This window comes from Solanum pennellii, chromosome 11, assembly GCF_001406875.1.
Source record: "Solanum pennellii chromosome 11, SPENNV200".
NCBI lineage: Eukaryota > Viridiplantae > Streptophyta > Magnoliopsida > Solanales > Solanaceae > Solanum > Solanum pennellii.
In genome coordinates this window covers 41,425,515-41,448,748 of record NC_028647.1, presented here as the reverse complement: position 1 = coordinate 41,448,748, position 23,234 = coordinate 41,425,515, and the positions used below count along the sequence as shown (strand labels likewise).

General features: G+C 34.2%; 1 protein-coding gene and 1 pseudogene across 1 annotated transcript in view; one reads left to right on the top strand and one right to left on the bottom strand.

Annotated features, from left to right (window-relative positions):
• LOC107003053 (protein phosphatase methylesterase 1) overlaps positions 1-579 on the top strand; it is a 9,739-nt gene extending 9,160 nt beyond the window's left edge. Inside the window, exon 13 of the mRNA XM_015201297.2 lies at positions 328-579. Within this exon, the coding sequence (XP_015056783.1) occupies positions 328-366 (39 nt within the window). The 3' untranslated portion in view covers positions 367-579. The remainder of the gene's footprint in view (positions 1-327) is intronic.
• Positions 580-3,586: 3,007 nt separating this feature from the next.
• Positions 3,587-22,578, bottom strand: LOC107004263 (annotated as a pseudogene).
• Between the last annotated feature and the right edge of the window lie 656 nt (positions 22,579-23,234).

Below are 23,234 nucleotides of genomic sequence, written 5' to 3'. Positions count from 1 at the left end.
CCCACCCACCCACCCACACCCACACACATAATTTTATACCTGCATCCCCTTCGCATAGCCCAAAAACCTCCCTGCTCTGCATCCACCCCGCCCTATTGTCATCCCAACTGGACCTTATGTATCACTTCATGACTCGAAACCCTGACTTTGTTTTAGAGGCAGAAGGTCTTTATCACCAGGCTATTCTTGGTCGAAATACAAAAACTTGTGTTCTTTGATATCTTAGTTACCTTTTAGAATAAAACATATTTTTGCAATGTTACTTGTAAGCACATATATTCTTACAACTTAAGTGAAAATGCATTATGATGGTAACTTTGTTTGCAGATTCCTGGACTTCGTCGACCTCCTCAGTCAAAACCTTGAATACTGGAGTGATGCAAATTAATAATTGAATAGCTTGGCTCAGTAACTTTTAGTATCACGAACCAAAGCTTAGAGATGTTTTAATGGAGATTGTACATAAAGGTGTCAACTGTAATAAATGTTCTATTTGGTAAACAAGAACATTTAAAATAGTTTAACCTTATGTTTCTTATCAATGCAAGGATTAAAAGTACATGCTCTTTCATGATTCAACGTTATGGCACTAGAAATGCTTTTTACTATCTCTATAAAGTAAAAAGGGTTAAAATGTTCGAGGAAAGGATCAAAATAGTTCCTCTTCTTTGGGTTAAGACTTAAAGTGATCCTTGAGTTTTCACATGGAGCACTAATAGTCCCTCATGTTTGCAGTATTGGTGCACTTTTGGTCCTCCTTCAAAATTTTACCTATTTTTTTTGCATTGATTTATCCATAACCTATGTATGAGATGTCCAATCGTCATTCTATATATTTAGTAGAAATAACAACTCCGTATCAAAGAATGTGAGAAGAAAAATACTTTATTTTGTTTAGTAGAAATCGTGTTGCAGGTAAAGTTGAGAGGTTCATCAAGATATTTCACGCGCAATAGTATTATTTTTTCTTTTCCTGCAAAGTCATATGTTAATATGTTCTTAGTTTAGCTGCAGTAATATTTCTAGTGAACAAGGTGTTTTTCTTATCACCTTCTCTCAGATAGATTTATTATTTTTATTAAATATATAAAAAGACGATTGGACATTCCTTATATAAAATTTTGGGTAAAATTAATGTTAAATAATAGGCAAAATTTTAGGATAAGATTAAAAGTGCATCAATATTGCAAACATAAAAGGCTATTAGTGCTCCATATGAAAACTCAAGGACCACTCTGAGCCTTAACCTAAAGATTGAAGAATTATTTTGAGCCTTTCCTCTAAAATGTTCTTATAAATTGGTTGTTATTAGATCAGATTTGTCCTTTCTTTGACCAATTTGATTGAAAAATGATCCGGTTCCATTTATTCGATCAAATTTGCCCTAATTGTTTGTGTCCATGTATGATACTTTTGTGCATATTCGTATCTCCAGATTGTGATGACTATATGAGATTGTTTAGTCCGTCTAAATACTTTCTGAATTATAAGGGTGCTACATAGGTCTTTGAAATTTGCTTTTATGTTTCTTTCGCTTTTGTAGGTTTTTACGTCTAATTTATTTTTATCTTTATGCCCGCTTCTTCAACTCATGTGTCCCTTTCATACTTTTGTATTCCTTTTAATGCGCCTCTTCAAAAACTATCTATAAAAATTAGACAAATCATACTCGTTATTGTATCTTCTTCTTCATGACAAATTTCATTCCTATTTTTGTTGAACTTTGCCAATTCCTTGGAGGTTTACTTTGGTTCTTCACCAAAAAAATGGCTAATAAATAAGTTGTGCACAATCAGAATGAAATTCTAAGGTACAAGGCACGCCTTGTTACACAAGGATTTCTCTGAAAGACCCGATATCGACTATGAAGAAATATATTCACTCATTATGGATGCAATAACTTTTCAATACCTCATCAATTAGTGTAAATAAAAATTTTAAAATACACCTAATGGATGTTGTTACAAACATATTTTTATGATTTACTTGATAGTGAAAGTTATATATAAAATTCGAGGACTAAAAGTACCTGAAGCATATAGTTCAAAATCTCGAAAAATGTTCTCAATTAGATTACAAAGATCATTGTATGGTCTGAAGCAATCAGTGCGTATGTGGTGTAATTGTCTTAGTGAGTACTTGATAGATAAATGATATATAAATGATGTCATTTGTCATTGTATTTTTATTAAGAAAACAACATCCGTTATACTTGTCATTTATGTTGATGACATAAATTATTGGAACCCCTGAAGAGGTTCAAAAGGCAAATGAATATCTAAAGAAAGAAATTGAGATGAAAGATCGTCGAAAGACAAAACTATGTCTCGGGTTGCAAATTGAATATTTAGTAGACGAGCTCTTCATCCACCAATCTACCTACAATCAGAAAATTTTAAAGCGATCCTATATGGATAAAGCATATCCATTAAGTATTTCAATGGTTGTTTGATCACTTGAAGTGAATAAAGATCCGTTCCGACCTCTAGAAGAGAGTGAAGAAATTCTTGGTCCTAAAGTACCATATCTCATTGCTACTGTCGCACTTATGTATCTTGCTAATGCTGCGAGACCTGACATAACATTTTTCTATTAATTTGTTAGCGAGATATTGTTCTTCTCCTACATGAAGACATTGGAACAGAGTTAAAACATATATTGCGATATCTAAAGGGGACCAATCATATGAGTTTATTATATAGTAAAAAAGATACTGCAAATCTTGTTGGTTATGCAGATGCAAATTATGTATCTGACGTACATAAAGCTCGATCTAAACAAGTTATTTGTTCACATATGGTGGTACTGCTATATCATGACAATTACGAAGCAGTTCATTGTTGTTACTTTTTCAAATCATTCTAATATAATAGCTATTCATAAAGCAAGTAGAGAATGTGTATGACTGAGATTAATAATGATACAGTTCATCAAAGAAAGACGCGTCTTGGAGTATGATGTCAAAGTACCCACAATCATCCTACAATGCATGCATAACTCAATTAAGAGGAGGCTTCATAAAAGAAAGAAAGAAACACATTTCATCAAAATTATTCTTCACACATGATCTCTCGAAGAATGGTGATATTGATGTGTAACAAATTCTTTAAAGTGATAATCTAGCAGATTTATTTATCAAATCTTTATCAGCCTCAACTCTTGAGAAGATACACAAGATTGAAATGTGAAGACTTAACCATCTAAATTGTTGTCTTCATCAGGGGTATAGAATACACGTTGTGTTCTTTTTTTTTTAGTCTAAATTTTATCACAGTAAATTTTCCTAGCAAGATTTTTAATAAGACAACAAACAACACGTTTTAAAATTAACTGATCATATATATTTTTATTCTTCAACTTTTCTTTTACATGAATATCCCAATGGGATCCACTCACCTCACTTTAAACCAATTATGATACTTCTTGGTGGCCTAATGAAGAATTTTGAACATTACACTATAGCTATAAATAGCATATACCAAAACGAGTAAAGAAATAAGAACAATAGATCTCTCTCTCTCTTGTTCTTCTTTTATATAAATTAGTTTTACTTTTTATGTTATAAAAAACACATACCACAAAACACTCGTGAGAAAATTATTATATTATAATTGGCCTTGTTTATCAAGTGTTTTTCTTATGAACTACTTATTTGGAAAATAAATGAGTCACCCCATATATAAGAGGTCTATTTATTATTATTTCTTTTTTAAGAAAAAAAACAATTAATTTATCTTTCACCACACGGTAAAACATGCCTATGAAACTATATAATAAAAAAATAATGTGATTTTCCTCAAGCAGTAGCAGATTTCAGGTAGGCAATGAGATCTGCACGCTCCTGTGGCTTCTTCAATCCAGGAAAAACCATCTTTGTACCAGGTATATACTGTACAAACAATCAACAAATTGCATATTTATTAGGAAAACATAAATTTATATTTAATTGATTCGAAAACGAAAATATTACTAGTTTAAATTTGTCGTTACATTCAACTTGATTGAATTATGTAACCTTATATTTCTGGTAAACACAAAAATGTGAAGATAACAAAAGGAAAAAGGGTCTGAAAAATATTTCAATTTTTATTGAAATTGTTGTTACCATACCTAATTTTACCTCTATACTATTTAATAGTGTATTTTAAAGGTATATATATTGCACAAATATACACATTATTATTTATAATAATACAGTATTTATGATGTCTACGTCAACACATATATACCTGTAAAATATACTATTAAATAGTGTAAAGAATAAAATATCATTTTCAATATTCAATATTGTTACAAAAATTTCAATCAAAATTCGAATATATTTAAACCTTTTCCCACAAAAAGATAAAATGTACCTTCTTGGGGTTGAGCAAATAGTCATACAAAGTGTTTTCTCCCCAAGTGACAGCCATGTTTTTGTTGGCAGCAGAGTAGGAGTAACCAGCAGTTGTTTTGCCTTCCAACAAGTCCATTCAAATTGGGTCCTGTTTATATAAAATATTAGTTTAAAAGTGATTGTAATTTTAATTTAGAATTCTATAATACTTCATCACAGCTCGACATAAATTTTTTCTACAAAAATTATTTTAACCGGCTCTACCCCTTGGTCTGCACCCATTGTTGAATTTTAAAAAGGTGTGAATAGAAAATGAAGAGCTGTGACTTTTACGAAGAGTTGTGACTTTTATGAAATGTTGCGACTTTTATGAAGAGTTCTGACTTTTATGAAATGTTGCGACTTTTATGGAAAGTTGTGACTTTTATGAAAGGTGACAACCTTTCTGAAAGATTATGACTTTTCCAAAGGTTTGTGACCTTTCCGGTAAGGCACAATAAGAATTTACTACCCTTTGTTTTCTATAAATTGAGGGATTTCCTCTCATTTTAAATAGAATTCATGGACTTCTTCTTCAACTACTAAATCTAGTATTCTAAGTGTACTTTACTGCCGTTGAGTGGTTCACTGACACCGGAGTTTTTGGTATCTATACTTTGGTGGTTGAGATCATTTTACCCTGGGAGGTCATATTCAAATCAAACCTCGGATACTAGAGGGGAATAATTTCCTTAAGGGGACACTATGAATTCAGTGGACTTGATCTTTTTCCTATTAAAAAATTTTCAGATTCTGGTACGTGTTTTACAAACTTTAGATTTGTGAATTAATTTCAGTTCTTCTATTCTTTTGTTCTTCACTGGTTCATTAAACTTGGTAACTTCGTGTTTCTGCAAAGTTTGTTGGAATCAGTAAGATTCTTTAGACACATATTAACAACAATTCTTCTTTAAGAAAAATATTTCGTATATTTTTTTTTTAAATCTGTTTTTGATTCTAGTTTCGCTACTAGTTTTAATTTTCTAGTTGTGAAAATGTTCTTAAACTTTGTTTTCTTACAAAGATGTTCAAAGTTTTGTTCTAAGTATGTTTGGAATACAAGATGAACAACAATCTTAAGGAAATTAATATACTGTTAGTATTTTTTTTGTATTCTACTGATTGAGAGAATCTGATCATGGAAGTACATGATAAATGCATTACTTCTCCATAATTCGTTGCTTTTTTAGCAAGGTCGAAGTGAGAATGTAACTGAAAATTTTTATGGTATTCCGTTTAAGATTACCAGGTAACCTTCTTATTAAATTATCTAAGGAGAAAAATAGTTTCAAAGAGTTATTCATCTTTGATTTTTTTTATTATGTGTATCTTTGGAAAAAGATATGCAAACCATATGTTGTGGAATGAATTTTATTTCGCAAATATTGTTGCTTTTAAAATTCTTTAGTTTGCAAAAATGAGAGATGCATATTTTTGTTTGATAAAATAGTATGTCAAAATGTTATAGTTGGAAAACTATTTGACAAGAAAAACATTTCTATGTGATAAAGAATATGTTATTCTGTTTGGAGAAAAAAAGACTTTTGTAGTTTTGTACTCCATGAGAAATGTTAGTGTGTCTGATTTTTGTAGACTAAAAACTTTTGTGGTTTTATACTCTGGATAAATTGGACTATGCAATTGGTTTGAAGAATATTAAAACTTCACATAATAAGTCAATATTGTACTTTTGATTTTCTATAAACTTCAATGCAATATAGAAATAAATTGTACAATTTTTTTTGTCCTTATTGTTAGTATTTAAAATACTAAGTGGTATGTCTACTTATGATAGAGGAAAAATACCAGTGAATTAGAATTTGTGATTTTGTATTTCTATAGAATGAACTTTGACATTGTGTAAACATTGCCAAAGAGAATTGCAGCACTATAATTCTTTCGTAGAATAATGTTTCCAACATTAAAATATGTGGAAAAATTATTTTCAAATACTTGAAAAATATTTTTGAGATCACATTTGAAATGTGGGGGTTATTTGCTTATGATTATACTTGGTGTCTACTTTAACTTTGGAGCAAAAGATATGAAATTTAATGATACTTTTGTATTATGTTATACCCACAAAATTCTTGGAGTATATTTGGTATTGTGGTTGTTGAGTTTCTCTATTACTAGTATATAGTGTGACTAGTATGAAACATCCAAATTATATATATACTTGTTCAAAATAATTGTGTTCTTTTATGGAAAAAAAAATATCACTTAAAATGTTGTGATTTTTCATGAAAAGATATGTCTATTATAATAAAAGTATTTGCATAGACATGAATATTGGTGAATAGTCATTTGTTATGTTTTTGTAAAAATAACATTTGGACTATATTGTCTTTATTGAACCCGATGAAACTTTGTTCATGGGTAGATATATAACAATCATATTGAAAGTTATGGAAATGTCCTTCTGAAAAGGACATTTGACAATCTAAACAATGTTTGTATCACACAAAATTGTAAGAAATAGGAACAAAATATTAGTGAGGAAAAAGCTACCTCGCAAAGAGCTTTTCAAACTCAATGTTTCTATTTGTTCTTACTTGCTTTAGTCAATGTTTATGACATGAACACTTGGGCATGTCAATTACAAAACTTTGTAAGAAAAACTGATCAATTTAGAAGTTTTGCCTAACTTTTAGTGCAATAAATAAAAATGTCAAGTTTTTGTGGAATCTAAGTATGTTTCGCACTCTTATAAATCTGTTGAAAGGAATTCTAATCCCTTAGAATTGATTTACACTGACATTTGTGATATGAAGTTAACACCATCTCATGGTGGGAAAAAGTATTTGTTACTTTTATTGAGAATTGCATTAGAAATGACTATGTCTATTTGCTGAATGGTAAGGATGAAGCAATAGAAATGTCTAGATAATGTAATATCGAAGTTGAAAATCAGTGTGAAAAAATATAAGAAGTGATAAGAATGGAGAGTATAAATCTCATTGTGCAGAAATATGTTTAGAAAGTGGAATAACCATCAAACTACTGCCATATTCACCTCAATCTAATGAAAAAACCGAACGTTGAAAGAATTGATGGAGCATTATTTATAAGTTCGGATTTACAGAAAACTTGTGTGGAGGAACTATCCTTACTGGAAAAGGGAACAACAAAAAGTTGTCCTTTTAGAAAGAAAGATTTTGTTTGATCAGAATACAATCTTTTCCATATGAGAAATGGAAAGGAAGGAAATCCAACTTGAAATATTTTAAAGTGTGGGAGTTAGTCAAAGTCCAAGTTCCTATTCCTAAAAGAATTAAAATAGGACCTATGACTGTGGACTGTAAAATTAGACTTGTGTAGTCTAGAGAAGGGTCTAAAAGGCCTAGGAAATGAAAAGGATAATGTACTTAATAAAGAGATTCAGAGGCTTAGTAAATGTTAAAGGACATTTACTTCCTTCGAATATGATTTTGTAACATTTCATATGTCTTCTGTAGACTCATTGTTTGAAAAGATGGTGTCAATAAACAATGTTGGAAGTTAATTGATCTTCTTCAAGAAAATAAACCTTTGGGTTCAAAGTGAATCTTTAGAAGGAAAATAACAATTGATGGAACTGTTGAAAAATATAAAGCAAGACTTTGTGTCAAAGGCTTTAAAAAAAATAAGGTTTTGATCTTGTCGATATATATATTCGTTAGTAATTAGAATTACATCCATTCGGATGCAAAAATTATTAGTGTGGTATATGATCTCCAAATTCATCAAATAATTGTGAAAAGAACTCTCTTAAATGTAGAATTTGAGGAAGAAATTTACATGGAACAACCTGAGGGTTTTGTGATACCTGGTAAATAAAAGAAAGTATGTGAACTTGTTAAGTCATATTATGGAAGTACCAAAACAATGACATAATTAAATCAAACCATGTCGGCAAATGGATTGAAGAATGATGGAAGTGATAAATGTGTTCACATTAAAATCATAAGGTCATTGTTTGTTTGTATATTGGTGATATGTTGATCATCAATAGCGACACTAATGACATAAATGCTACTAAACGTATGCTATAAAGCAAGTGGAATGAAAATTATTGGAGTTGCTAATGCGATCTTAGATATAAAAATTCGTAGAACTCCATAATGTTTAGCATTTTCACGGTCTCATTGCATTGAAAAGGTACTTAACTAGTTCAAATATTTGAGTGTCAATATTTTCAAGTGTCCAATAAATATGAGCTTTGCATTTCAAAAGAGTAAAAACAAAAGTGACTCACAATTGGATTGTTCTAGAGTTTTGGGAAGCATGATGTATATCATATAGTGTGTGCGATCAGATATAGCATTTGCTATTTTAAACTGAGTCGGTTCACAAGTGATCCCAAATAAATTCATTAGATGACAATAAATAGAGTTTTGGAGTATTTAAAATAATACTTAAAACTATGTCTTGCATTATAACAATATCCAACAATATTGAAAGATATAGAGATACAAATTGAATCATCGGAAGAATGAAGTAAAATTCACGAGTGGATATGTATTTACTATTGGTAGAGGAGCAGTCTCTTAGAAATATTTAAAAAGAGACATGTATCGCTAGCTCTACAATGATCTTTGAGCTATGTGCTCTAGATAAGGTCGGTGAATAAGTTAAAAGACTTCGGAATTTCTTAATAGATATTCTATTTTTGGCCCAAACCATTGGCATTAGTATGCATACACTTTCACAGTCAAGATGCAATAGGTAGGGCATGGATCATGATGTATAACGGAAAGTCTCGTCATATACGACATAGACATGATACTGTTAGAAAACTACTCTCTAGTGGAATTATCAGAATTGACTATGTAAAGTCAAAGGATAATGTGTCGGATCCACTTACAAAAAGGCCTAACTAGAGAGAAAGTTAAAAGATCATCTAAGGGAATGAATTTACGGCTTAGGACAAGTCATCATGGCGGTAACTCTATCTAGCAGACTGGAGATCCCAAGAGCTAGATTCAAGGAGAAAAACAAAGTTGTGAATGACGGTTCGGCATTGTCAATAAACTCAATCCATTCTCATGATGAAGACAATGCTCAGGGACAAGGATACAACATTAAGGCTTGTTAATGAGTTAATAAAGCTTAATGGTTTTAATGATTTGCTAAGTTTGGCAGAGTTGACCAAATAGTGTATCTACGCGATAACACGGTTAGAAATCACCTATGTGAGTGTGAAGTGTAAGCCGCTTCAAAGAAGATGATTGTCAAAAGCCCATCTCTCTATACACTCATGAAACCAGGAGGTGTTCATGGCTAAAACGAACACAACCGTAAGAACCATAAATGGTAAAGGGTTAATTGTGTGACATATGGTTGTCTAGGTATACACCAAAGTTCGACGGTTCAAAGATATCGCATCTACCGATTGACCGAGTATATCCGACATATGTTCACTACGGAAAGTCCAAGGGGAAACCTACTTATCCAGATGCAATTAATTCTTGCTTGTAAAGTACACATACTTGTCCGTTTCTTTGTCTTCGAGTCATTCCCCATTCATGCGGGGGATTGTTGGATTTTAAAAAGGTGTGAATGGAAAATGAAGAGTTGCGACTTTTATGAAGAGTTGTGACTTTTATGAAATGTTGCGACTTTTATGAAAAGTTGTGACTTTTATGAAAAGTTGCGACTTTTATGAAAAGTTGTGATTTTTATGGAAAGTTGTGACTTTTATGAAAGGTGACGACCTTTCTGAAAGATTGTGACTTTTCCAAAGGTTTGTGACCTTTCCGGTAAGGCACAATAAGAACCTTTTCGCACTATCCTTTGTTTTCTATAAATTGAGGGATTTCCTCTCATTTTAAATAGAATTTATGGACTTCTTCTTCAACTACTAAATCTAGTATTCTAAGTGTACTTTACTGCCGTTGAGTGGTTCGCTGACACCGGAGTTTTTGGTATCTATACTCTGGTGATTGAGATCATTTTACCCTGGGAGGTCATATTCCAAATCAAACCTCGGATACTAGAGGGGAATAATTTCCTTAAGGGGACACTGTGAATTCAGTGGACTTGATCTTTTTCCTATTAAAAATTTTCCAGATTCTGGTACGTGTTTTACAAACTTTAGATTTGTGAATTAATTTCAGTTCTTCTATTCTTTTGTTCTTCACTGGTTCATTAAACTTGGTAACTTCGTGTTTCTGCAAAGTTTGTTGGAATCAGTAAGATTCTTTAGACACATATTAACAACAATTCTTCTTTAAGAAAAATATTTCGTATATTTTTTTTAAAAAGAATCTGTTTCTGATTCTAGTTTCGCTACTAGTTTTAATTTTCTAGTTGTGAAAATGTTCTTAAACTTTGTTTTCTTACAAAGATGTTCAAAGTTTTGTTCTAAGTATGTTTGGAATACAAGATGAACAACAATCTTAAGGAAATTATTATACTGTTAGTATTTTTTTGTATTCTACTGATTGAGAGAATCTGATCATGGAAGTAGAAGATAAATGCATTACTTCTCCATAATTCGTTGCTTTGTTTTAGCAAAGTCGAAGTGAGAATGTAACAAAATTTTTTTTTGGTATTTCGTTTAAAGATTACCAGGTAACCTTCTTATTAAATTATCTAAGGAGGAAAATAGTTTCTAAGAGTAATCATCTTTGATTTTTTATTTTTTTTTATTATGTGTATCTTTGGAAAAAGATTTGCAAACCATATGTTGTGGAATGAATTTTACTTCGCAGATATTGTTGCTTTTAAAATTCTTTAGTTTGCAAAAATGAGAGATGCATATTTTTGTTTGATAAAATAGTATGTCAAATTGTTATAGTTGGAAGACTATTTGATAAGAAAAACATTTCTATGTGATAAAGAATATGTGTTATTCTGTTTGGAGAAAAAAAAAAACTTTTGTAGTTTTGTACTCCATGAGAAATGTTAGTGTGTCTGATTTTTGTAGACTAAAAACTTTTGTGGTTTTATACTCTGGATAAATTGGACTATGCAATTGGTTTGAAGAATATGAAAACTTCACATAATAAGTCAGTGTTGTACTTTTGATTTTCTATAAACTTCAATGTAATATAGAAATAAATTGTACAATTTTTTTTGTCCTTATTGTTAGTATTTAAAATACTAAGTGGTATGTCTATTTATGATAGAGGAAAAATACCAGTGACTTAGAATTTGTGATTTTGTGTCTCTATGGAATGAACTTTGACATTGTGTAAACATTGTCAAAGAGAATTGCAGCACTATAATTCTTTCGTAGAATAATGTTTCCAACATTAAAATATGTGGAAAAACTATTTTCAAATACTTGAAAAATATTTTTGAGATCACATTTGAAATGTGGGGGTTATTTGCTTATGATTAGACTTGGTGTCTAATTTAACTTTGGAGCAAAAAATATGAAATTCAATGATACTTTTGTATTATGTTATACCCACAAAATTCTTGGAGTATATTTGGTATTGTGGTTGTTGAGTTTCTCTATTACTAGTATATAGTGTGACTAGTATGAAACATCCAAATTATATATATACTTGTTCAAAATAATTGTGTTCTTTTATGGAAAAAAAATCACTTAAAATTTTGTGATTTTTCATGAAAAGATATGTCTATTATAATAAAAGTATTTGCATAGACATGAATATTGGTGAATAGTCATTTGTTATGTTTTTGTAAAAATAACATTTGGACTATATTGTCTTTATTGAACCCGATGAAACTTTGTTCATAGGTAGTTCTATAACAATCACATTGAAAGTTATGGAAATGTCCTTCTGAAAAGGATATTTGACAATCTAAACAATGTTTGTATCACACAAAATTGTAAGAAATAGGAACAAAATATTAGTGAGGAAAAAGCTACCTCACGAAGAGCTTTTCAAACTCAATGTTTTTATTTGTTCTTACTTGCTTGAGTCAATGTTTGTGACATGAACACTTGGGGCATGTCAATTACAAAACCTTGTAAGAAAAACTGATCAACTTAGAAGTTTTGCCTAACTTTGAGTGCAATAAATAAAAATGTCAAGTTTTTGTGGAATCTAAGTATGTTGAGCATTCTTATAAATCTGTTGAAAGGAATTCTAATCCCTTAGAATTGATTTACACTGACATTTATGATATGAAGTTAACACCATCTCATGGTGGGAAAAAGTATTTGTTACTTTTATTGAGAATTGCATTAGAAATGACTATGTCTATTTGCTAAATGGTAAGGATGAAGCAATAGAAATGTCTAGACAATGTAATATCGAAGTTGAAAATCAGTGTGAAAAAATATATAAGAAGTGATAAGAATGGAGAGTATAAATCTCATTGTGCAGAAATATGTTTGGAAAGTGAAATATCAAACTACTGCCATATTCACCTCAATCTAATGAAAAACCGAACGTTGAAAGAAATGATGGATGCATTATTTATAAGTTCGGGTTTACACAAAACTTGTGTGGAGGAACTATCCTTACTGCAAAAGGGATCAACAAAAAGTTTTGTCCTTTTAGAAAGAAAGCGATTTTGTTTGATCAGAATACAATCTTTTCCATATGAGAAATGGAAAGAAAGGAAATCCAACTTGAAATATTTCAAAGTGTGGGGGTATCTAGTCAAAGTCCAAGATCCTATTCCTAAAAGAATTAAAATAGGACCTATGACTGTGGACTGTAAAATTAGACTTGAGTAGTCTAGAGAAGGGTCTAAAAGGCCTAGGAAATGAAAAAGGATAATGTACTTAATAAAGAGATTCAGAGGCTTAGTAAAATGTTAAAGGACATTTACTTCCTTCGAATATGATTTTGTAACATTTTCTGTGTCTTCTGTAGACTCATCCTTTGGAAAGATGGTGTCAATAAACAATATTGAAAGTTAATTGATCTTCTTCAAGAAAATAAACCTTTGGGTTCAAAATGAATCTTTAGAAGGAAAAATAACAGTTGATGGAACTGTTGAAAAATATAAAGCAAGACTTTGTGTCAAAGGCTTTAGAAAAAAAAAAAAAATTTTGATCTTGTCGATATATATACTCGTTAGTAATTAGAATTACATCCATTCGGATGCAAAAATTATTACTGTGGTATATGACCTCCAAATTCATCAAATGAATGTGAAAAGAACTTTCTTAAATGTAGAATTGGAGGAAGAAATTTACATGGAACAACCCGAGGGTTTTGTGGTACCTGGTAAATAAAAGAAAGTATGTGAACTTGTTAAGTCACATTATGGAAGCACCAAAACAATGACATAATTCAATCAAACCATGTCGGCAAATGGATTGAAGAATGATGGAAGTGATAAATGTGTTCACATTAAAATCATAAGGTCATTGTTTGTTTGTATATTGGTGATATGTTGATCATCAATAGAGACACTAATGACATAAATGCTACTAAACGTATGCTATAAAGCAAGTGGAATGAAAATTATTGGAGTTGCTAATGCGATCTTAGATATAAGAATTCGTAGAACTCCATAATGTTTAGCATTTTCACGGTCTCATTGCATTGAAAAGGTACTTAACTAGTTCAAATATTTGGATGTCCATATTGTCAAGTGTCCAATAAATGTTAGCTTTGCATTTCAAAAGAGTGAAAACAAAAGTGACTCACAATTGGATTGTGCTAGATTTTTGGGAAGCATGATGTATATCATATAGTGTGTGCGATCAGATATAACATTTGCTATTTTAAACTGAGTCGGTTCACAAGTGATCCCAAATAAATTCATTAGATGACAATAAATAGAGTTTTGGAGTATTTAAAATAATACTTAAAACTATGTCTTGCATTATAACAATATCCAACAATATTGAAAGATATAGTGATGCAAATTGAATCATCGGACGAATGAAGTAAAATTCACGAGTGGATATGTATTTACTATTGGTAGAGGAGCAGTCTCTTAGAAATATTTCAAAAGAGACATGTATCGCTAGCTCTACAATGATCTTTGAGCTAGGTGCTCTAGATAAGGTCGGTGAATAAGTTAAAAGACTCCGGAATTTCTTGATAGATATTCTATTTTGGCCCAAACCATTGGCATTAGTATGCATACACTTTCACAGTCAAGATGCAATAGGTAGGGCATGGAGCATGACGTATAACGGAAAGTCTCGTCATATACGACATAGACATGATACTGTTAGAAAACTACTCTCTAGTGGAATTATCAGAATTGACTATGTAAAGTCAAAGGATAATGTGTCGGATCCACTTACAAAAAGGCCTAACTAGAGAGAAAATTAAAAGATCATCTAAGGGAATGAATTTACGGCTTAGGACAAGTCATCATGGCGGTAACTCTATCTAGCAGACTGGAGATCCCAAGAGCTAGATTCAAGGAGAAAAACAAAGTTGTGAATGACGGTTCGGCATTGTCAATAAACTCAATCCATTCTCATGATGAAGACAATGCTCAGGGACAAGGATACAACATTAAGGCTTGTTAATGAGTTAATAAAGCTTAATGGTTTTAATGATTTGCTAAGTTTGGCAGAGTTGACCAAATAGTGTATCTACGCGATAACACGGTTAGGAATCACCTATGTGAGTGTGAAGTGTAAGCCGCTTCAAAGAAGATGATTGTCAAAAGCCCATCTCTCTATACACTCATGAAACCAGGAGGTGTTCATGGCTAAAACGAACCCAACCGTAAGAACCATAAATGGTAAAGGGTTAATTGTGTGACATATGGTTGTCTAGGTATACACCAAAGTTCGACGGTTCAAAGATATCGCATCTACCGATTGACCGAGTATATCCGACATATGTTCACTATGGAAAGTCCAAGGGGAAACCTACGTATCCAGATGCAATTAATTCTTGCTTGTAAAGTACACATAATTGTTCGTTTCTTTGTCTTCGAGTCATTCCCCATTCATGTGGGGGATTAGTGGATTTTAAAAAGGTGTGAATGGAAAATGAAGAGTTGTGACTTTTATGAAGAGTTGTGACTTTTATGAAATGTTGCGACTTTTATGAAAAAGTTGTGACTTTTATGGAAAGTTGTGACTTTTATGAAAGGTGACAACCTTTCTGAAAGATTATGACTTTTCCAAAGGTTTGTGACCTTTGCGGTAAGGCACAATAAGAATCGCACTACCCTTTGTTTTCTATAAATTGAGGGATTTCCTCTCATTTTAAATAGAATTCATGGACTTCTTCTTCAACTACTAAATCTAGTATTCTAAGTGTACTTTACTGCCGTTGAGTGGTTCACTGATACTGGAGTTTTTGGTATCTATACTTTGGTGATTGAGATCATTTTACCCTGGGAGGTCATATTCCAAATCAAACCTCGGATACTAGAGGGGAATAATTTCCTTAAGGGGACACTATGAATTCAGTGGACTTGATCTTTTTCCTATTAAAAAATTTTCAGATTCTGGTACGTGTTTTACAAACTTTAGATTTGTGAATTAATTTCAGTTCTTCTATTCTTTTGTTCTTCACTGGTTCATTAAACTTGGTAACTTCGTGTTTCTGCAAAGTTTGTTGGAATCAGTAAGATTCTTTAGACACATATTAACAACAATTCTTCTTTAAGAAAAATATTTCGTATATTTTTTTTAAAAGTCTGTTTTTGATTCTAGTTTCGCTACTAGTTTTAATTTTCTAGTTGTGAAAATGTTCTTAAACTTTGTTTTCTTACAAAGATGTTCAAAGTTTTGTTCTAAGTATGTTTGGAATACAAGATGAACAACACCCATCCCGTTTCATTACCATTCCTAATTACTTATATAATCATAGCCACCAACGACTCATTTGTCAACCATTCAANTCTTCTTCAACTACTAAATCTAGTATTCTAAGTGTACTTTACTGCCGTTGAGTGGTTCACTGATACTGGAGTTTTTGGTATCTATACTTTGGTGATTGAGATCATTTTACCCTGGGAGGTCATATTCCAAATCAAACCTCGGATACTAGAGGGGAATAATTTCCTTAAGGGGACACTATGAATTCAGTGGACTTGATCTTTTTCCTATTAAAAAATTTTCAGATTCTGGTACGTGTTTTACAAACTTTAGATTTGTGAATTAATTTCAGTTCTTCTATTCTTTTGTTCTTCACTGGTTCATTAAACTTGGTAACTTCGTGTTTCTGCAAAGTTTGTTGGAATCAGTAAGATTCTTTAGACACATATTAACAACAATTCTTCTTTAAGAAAAATATTTCGTATATTTTTTTTAAAAGTCTGTTTTTGATTCTAGTTTCGCTACTAGTTTTAATTTTCTAGTTGTGAAAATGTTCTTAAACTTTGTTTTCTTACAAAGATGTTCAAAGTTTTGTTCTAAGTATGTTTGGAATACAAGATGAACAACACCCATCCCGTTTCATTACCATTCCTAATTACTTATATAATCATAGCCACCAACGACTCATTTGTCAACCATTCAAAAGTAATAACAGATAGTATTAAATAAATAGTATTAAATAATATTAGTATTTACTGTGTACTAATCCTAGTCCTATTAGAATTAGTACTCCTTAATCCTAGTCCTATTAGGATTAGTACTCCTTCCTATATCTCCTATATATATCTCCCATGTATTCCCTTATTAGGTTAACACTTCAATACAATCAATATTCCTTCATGGTATCAAGAGCCAGAAAACCTAGATCTTCTTTTCTCTAGGTTTTTTTTTCTCTCTTTAGGGCACCGATCGTTCCCTCTCTTCTCTTGGGCGGCGGCAACCATGACAACCGAGGTGGATCCTATCGATTCACTTCCTTCTGGCGTTAAACTTCTTCTCAGGCATCCTCATGCCCTGATTCCCGAAAAATTATTAGACATAAATTACCCTACATGGAAAATCACCGTTCTTACAGCCCTTGAGGCCAATTACCTTCTCAAATACGTCGATGGAAGCACAGAACCGCCGCCGGCAGTCATCACCGCCACGGACAAATCAGAAAAAACCAATCCGGCCCATGCCGCCTGGAAAGCCGTGGATGGCCAGATCCGATCATGTTTGATTGCGGTCATCTCTCCCACGGTTCAGAAACACGTCCGATCCTACACAACTGCTTCAGCCCTGTGGACGGCCCTCGCAACACGCTATGCATCAATTTCCCACTCTCATATTTTTCAATTGCGTGATCGTCTCCACACAATTACCAAAGGCACGAAAACTATGGCGGAGTATTTAGACGAGGTCTCCACCATCATCACAGCCCTCGACACCGTGAACGAAATCATTCCCGAAAAATATCTCGTCATGTGCGTCGATCGGGGGCTCCCATCAGCTCACTCCTCCATTAAACAGGCGGTTCGCATCAGTCCAACGCCCGTTGACCTGGCTACTCTCTCCTCGTGGCTAAAAAGTGAAGAAATCAACGTGGATCTGGAGAGCAAACTTCTTCTCCGAGAAGCCGCTGTTATGGAGCCGGCCACCGCCCTCACCGCAAGCCAGAACTATCGCGGGGGGCGTGGTGGCGGCCGGCAGGGGAGCCGCGGCGGCTACGGCAGAAACAGCGGAGGCCGCGGGCGCGGCGGTCGGCAGGGCAGTCGTCCGCCGTACGACGGTCAGCAGCACGGCAGCAACAACAGCCTGCACTCCTTCGGCAGCGGCGGGCAGTCATCTTCCAGCGGCGGGCAGGGCACTTACGAGCGGGATCGTCCAACTTGTCAAATCTGTCAGAAAACAGGACACACCGCTGCTCGTTGCTGGTTTCGGTATGAGGAGAGCCGAAATAGTGATAACCGTGCCAATTATGCATCTCAAGCCGGCCCTTCCTCTGAATGGCTGTTGGATACTGGGGCCAACATGCACGTTACTTCTGATCTATCCAAGCTTAACGCTCCAAATCCATATCATGGCTCCAATGGTATTACTGTTGGCAACGGTGAGTCCCTTAATATTTCTCACACTGGCACGGGTACCATTAAAACCCCCACCGCTATCTTTCACCTAGGTAACCTTACCCACGTCCCTTCTATTAAATCCAATCTCCTTTCAGTTCACCAATTCACAAAAGACAATAATTGCTCACTCTTGTTCACCTCTAATGATTTTCAGATCCTAGACAATACTACCAAGAGGGTGATTTTTCAGGGCCCCTGTGAGCATGGTCTGTACGTTCTTCCTGGCACAAGTTCGTCTGCCCACCCAGTTTCAGAAAGCGTTCCTGTGGCTCCGGTGGCTCTTTCGGCTGATGGCCACAGTCTGTTGTGGCACAGTCGTCTGGGTCACCCGTCTACTCAAATAATAAATTCTTTAATGTCTCAATTAGGTTTTTCTTCCATTCATGTAAACAATTGTGACTCCTGTTCAATTGCTAAATCTCATAAATTACCTTTTACTTTATCTGAGAAGCGTACAACTGCACCTTTTCAACTTATTCATTCTGACCTATGGGGTCCTACTGCTGTTCCTTCATTTGCTGGTTTTCGCTATTATATTTGTTTTGTGGATGATTTTACAAAATACACTTGGTTGTACCCACTAAAACACAAATCACAGGCATACACCACCTTTGTCACTTTTGAAAAAATGGTCAAAACACAATTCAATTCTCATGTTAAACTTTTTCGAAGTGACAATGGAAAGGAATATGTCAATAACATCTTTGGCCAGTTTCTGCAATCCCTGGGAATTATACATCAAACCTCCTGTCCATACACTCCCGAACAGAATGGGGTGGCTGAGCGTAAGCATCGCCATCTCATTGAAACGGTGGTTACTCTTCTACATCAATCTCATCTCCCTGTCTCCTTTTGGGTAGAAGCTCTAGCCACCGCAAACTACCTCATTAACAGAATGCCCAGTCACACTCTCTCCAACAAATCACCCTATCAACTCCTTTACCAAGAACTTCCCAATTATACCAACCTCCGCGTCTTTGGGTGTCTTGCCTACCCTTGGCTACGCCCTCATATTACTCACAAATTACAACCCCGATCCCGTCCTTGTATTTTTTTGGGCTATCATCCTACCTCCAAGGGTTATCGCTGTCTTGACCCACAAACTCATAAAGTCTACATATCTCGTCATGTCAAATTTGTCGAAAATGAGTTTCCCTACGAGTCTATTTCCTCCTCCACAAATACATCATTCATTGGCGTCCTTCCCCTTTTTCCAACATACTCACAGGGTCCCTCACCACCTTCCCCCACACCTCCACCCACTACCCAACCACCCCTCATCACCCCTTCGACCGTCACCCACAATACACCCGCAACCACCACCCACACTCACAACCAACCCGAACCACCCCATACCCACAACATCTCCAGCCCGATCCGTTTTGGGTCCTTCCCGGCCACCCCCGAATCACCACCGCCCGTGCCACCCCCCAATACTCATCCCATGTTAACCCGTGGCAAAGCCGGTATCTTTAAACCCAAAACCTTTCAGGCTACCATACTACCAAATACACCCCTTCCCGATAGTGAACCAACAACCTACTCTGTTGCCTCAAAAAATGCTTATTGGCGTCATGCTATGGATGACGAGTTTAAGGCTTTGACTGATCAGAAAACTTGGGTTCTTGTACCTAAGCCCCATGGGCGGCACCCAGTGGGCTGTAAATGGGTGTACAAAATTAAACACAATGCGGATGGCAGTATTTCCAGGTACAAGGCTCGTTTGGTTGCTAAAGGCTACAATCAGGAGTATGGGCTTGATTACTCCGAGACATTCAGTCCTGTTATTCGGCAGGAAACCATTCGCCTGGTACTGTCACTCGCCGTGCGCAACAATTGGCTCATCAATCAGTTGGATGTTTCCAATGCTTTTCTTCATGGCATGCTTGATGAAACTATCTACATGACGCAACCACCGGGCTATGTTGATCCCCGCTTCCCTCAACATGTTTGCAAACTCCAGAAGTCTCTGTATGGGCTCAAGCAAGCCCCCCGTGCTTGGTACACACGTCTGAAAACGTTCCTCCAGGGACTCGGCTTCACGTGTTGCGTACACGACACGAGTCTGTTTACTCGACATTCAGCACACGGTACAGTCATTCTTCTTGTCTATGTAGATGATATCATTATTACAGGCTCTACTGCAGCTCTCATTCAGGATGTCACTCGAGCTATGCATACTACCTTCAAAATGAAGGACCTTGGCCCGTTACATTATTTTCTGGGAATGGAGGTTTCTCGGACAGGCAGCGGCTTGTTTCTTCATCAGTCAAAATATGCTCGAGATCTGTTGCAGAAAGCTGGACTGGAAAAATGCACCAGTCAACCAACACCGATGGCAGTCTCTTCGTCTACGAATGGAGCCGACACCCCCTTTGCCGATATCACCCACTTCCGCAGCCTCATTGGGGCTCTACAGTATCTGGCCATTACCCGTCCTGACATCCAGTTTGCTGTCAACCGAGTTGCTCAGCGCATGCATCAACCAAGTGAACATGATTACCATTGTCTAAAACGCATTCTCAGGTACATTTTTGGCACTCTTGGTCGTGGTTTACTCATTCGACCCGGGGACTTGGAGCTTCGGGGTTTCTCAGATTCAGATTGGGCGAATGATAAAAATGACAGAAAATCTACATCGGGGTTTCTCGTTTTTTTGGGGCCGAACCTGATCTCCTGGTGTACAAAAAAACAACCCAAGGTCTCTCGGTCCTCGACTGAAGCTGAATACCGCGCCCTTGCTCTTCTTGCTGCTGAGACCATGTGGGTCACATATATTCTTCGCGAACTCCGCGCCACTCACACTGTTCCTGCTCTCTATTGTGACAACAAATCAACCATCTGTGTGGCCAAGAATTCCGTCCTACACACCAGAATGAAGCATGTTGATACCGATTGTCTCTTTGTTCGCGATGAAGTTCAGGCCGGCACCATGACTGTGCAGTATGTACCCACTGAAGAACAACCGGCTGATATTCTCACCAAGCCTCTCCCGAGCCGACAGCACGATTACCTCAGTTCCAAGCTTCCGTTCGCTTCCGCTCAGCTCAGCTTGAGGGGGGATAATAACAGATAGTATTAAATAAATAGTATTAAATAATATTAGTATTTACTGTGTACTAATCCAAGTCCTATTAGGATTAGTACTCCTTAATCCTAGTCCTATTAGGATTAGTACTCCTTCCTATATCTCCTATATATATCTCCCATGTATTCCCTTATTAGGTTAACACTTCAATACAATCAATATTCCTTCAAAAAGAAAAAAAGAAAGGAAAGAGAAAATGGAAAAGTATCATAAAATAAGCTAATAAAAATATCTTAAGAGAAGAAGATGAAAATAAAAATAAAATAAAACAAATTGGTCAGATCGGATCAAATGGATGGCTCTAGAAAGAAATTAATAATAAACTAGATGTGATTTATTTGATTATGAGTTAGACATGTGTTTCTCTATAAAAGATAATGAAAAATTTGTTTCACATTATAATCAAAAGGAGTATATATTTGGACCACTTTCCGTTAAGTATATCGTGATTAAATGATTTTTAGGCATCCAACTGATCAATAATAACAAAATCTCACAAAAAAATTCGTAAAAATCCAGTACATGTATGTTAAACAATATATAGAATGCTATTTGATCTTAACTTATGATCACAAACCAATCACTAGTTTATGTGTGGAAAAAATTCCTGTAAAGCCATCTTTTTGTCTAACATATAAAGTGAAAATCAATAACAAAATATTATTCCATCAGTCAATTTAAGTGACACATTTCAAATTTCGAGATTCAGATAAGTGTATCATTTAATAGTGATTTTTCATATATTTTAAAATTTTTTGAATTAATAATTATTGTGACTTATAATTTTTTTTATGTAGTTTACAAATGTATAAATTAAAAAAATTGAAAATTCTTATTCAAACAAAATTATTTTACTCTTGAAAAAAGTAAAATATGTTACATAAATTAAGATAGAGAGAGTATTAGTATATCTATTAAATTGCCAAAAGAAGAAAAAGTTTGAAGTAAAATGAATTTATAAATTGCAGATCTGGTAGAATATATATAGGCACCAAGGAAATAAAGAAAAAAATGAGTTACAAATAAAATACAAAAGAGAATAGATGTGTCAAAAAATGTTAAAAAAAAAAAGTTAAAAAAAAAGAGGAAGCTAATGTACCTTGTTTATGACCGGCACCTTTTTCAACAGTATGACATTGAGCACATTTAGTCTTGAAGATCTTCTCTCCTGCCTTTTCATTTCCTGCTGGTGCCTCACCAAAAGATGCCATTTTTTTAAACAATATTTTTGTTTTCTGATCTCAAAGTAGAGAGGACAAGAAAGCCAAATATGTTTTGTTACAACAAACCGACTTTATAGCCCTTTTTCAATAAAATGATCAAAATAGATTGAATTGTTTAGGTCCTTTATATCTATCAATTTATCTAAATAGTACTTAAGGTATACTTTTTCCGTCCTATTTTATATTACACAATTTTCTTTTTGGTCAGTCCAAAAAGATTGTAACATTTCCTTATATGGTAAGTATTTAAATGTACAATTCATCTTTTACATTTGTTGGTCCTATTTAATTTTAAAAATAATACTCTACTACATTTATGAGGAGAGAGGAAAGTGAGTCTACTTTTAAAGGCTAATTTGGTAAACATTTCAAAGTCTTCTTTATTTCTTAAACTCCGTGTCGGATCAAATATTGCCACATAAAATGAGTGGGAAGGAGTACATAAAAGGAAAAATGGTATGCAGATATCATCCATCATATTTTTGGGACATCGGTGCCCCTGCCGTTCAAAAACTAGAGCATATAAAGGGTATATATGCTCTAATTTTTGGACGATAAGGGCACCGATGTCTCAAAAGTATGACGAATGGTATATGCATACCATTTACGATAGTTCGAATGTATATTTATCCATTTTCCCTATATAAATTGAGGATCATATTGGTTTTAGTCCCTAAAAGTAAATGAAAAATAATTAAAAAGAGTGTTAGTTAACTGTGACTCCCAT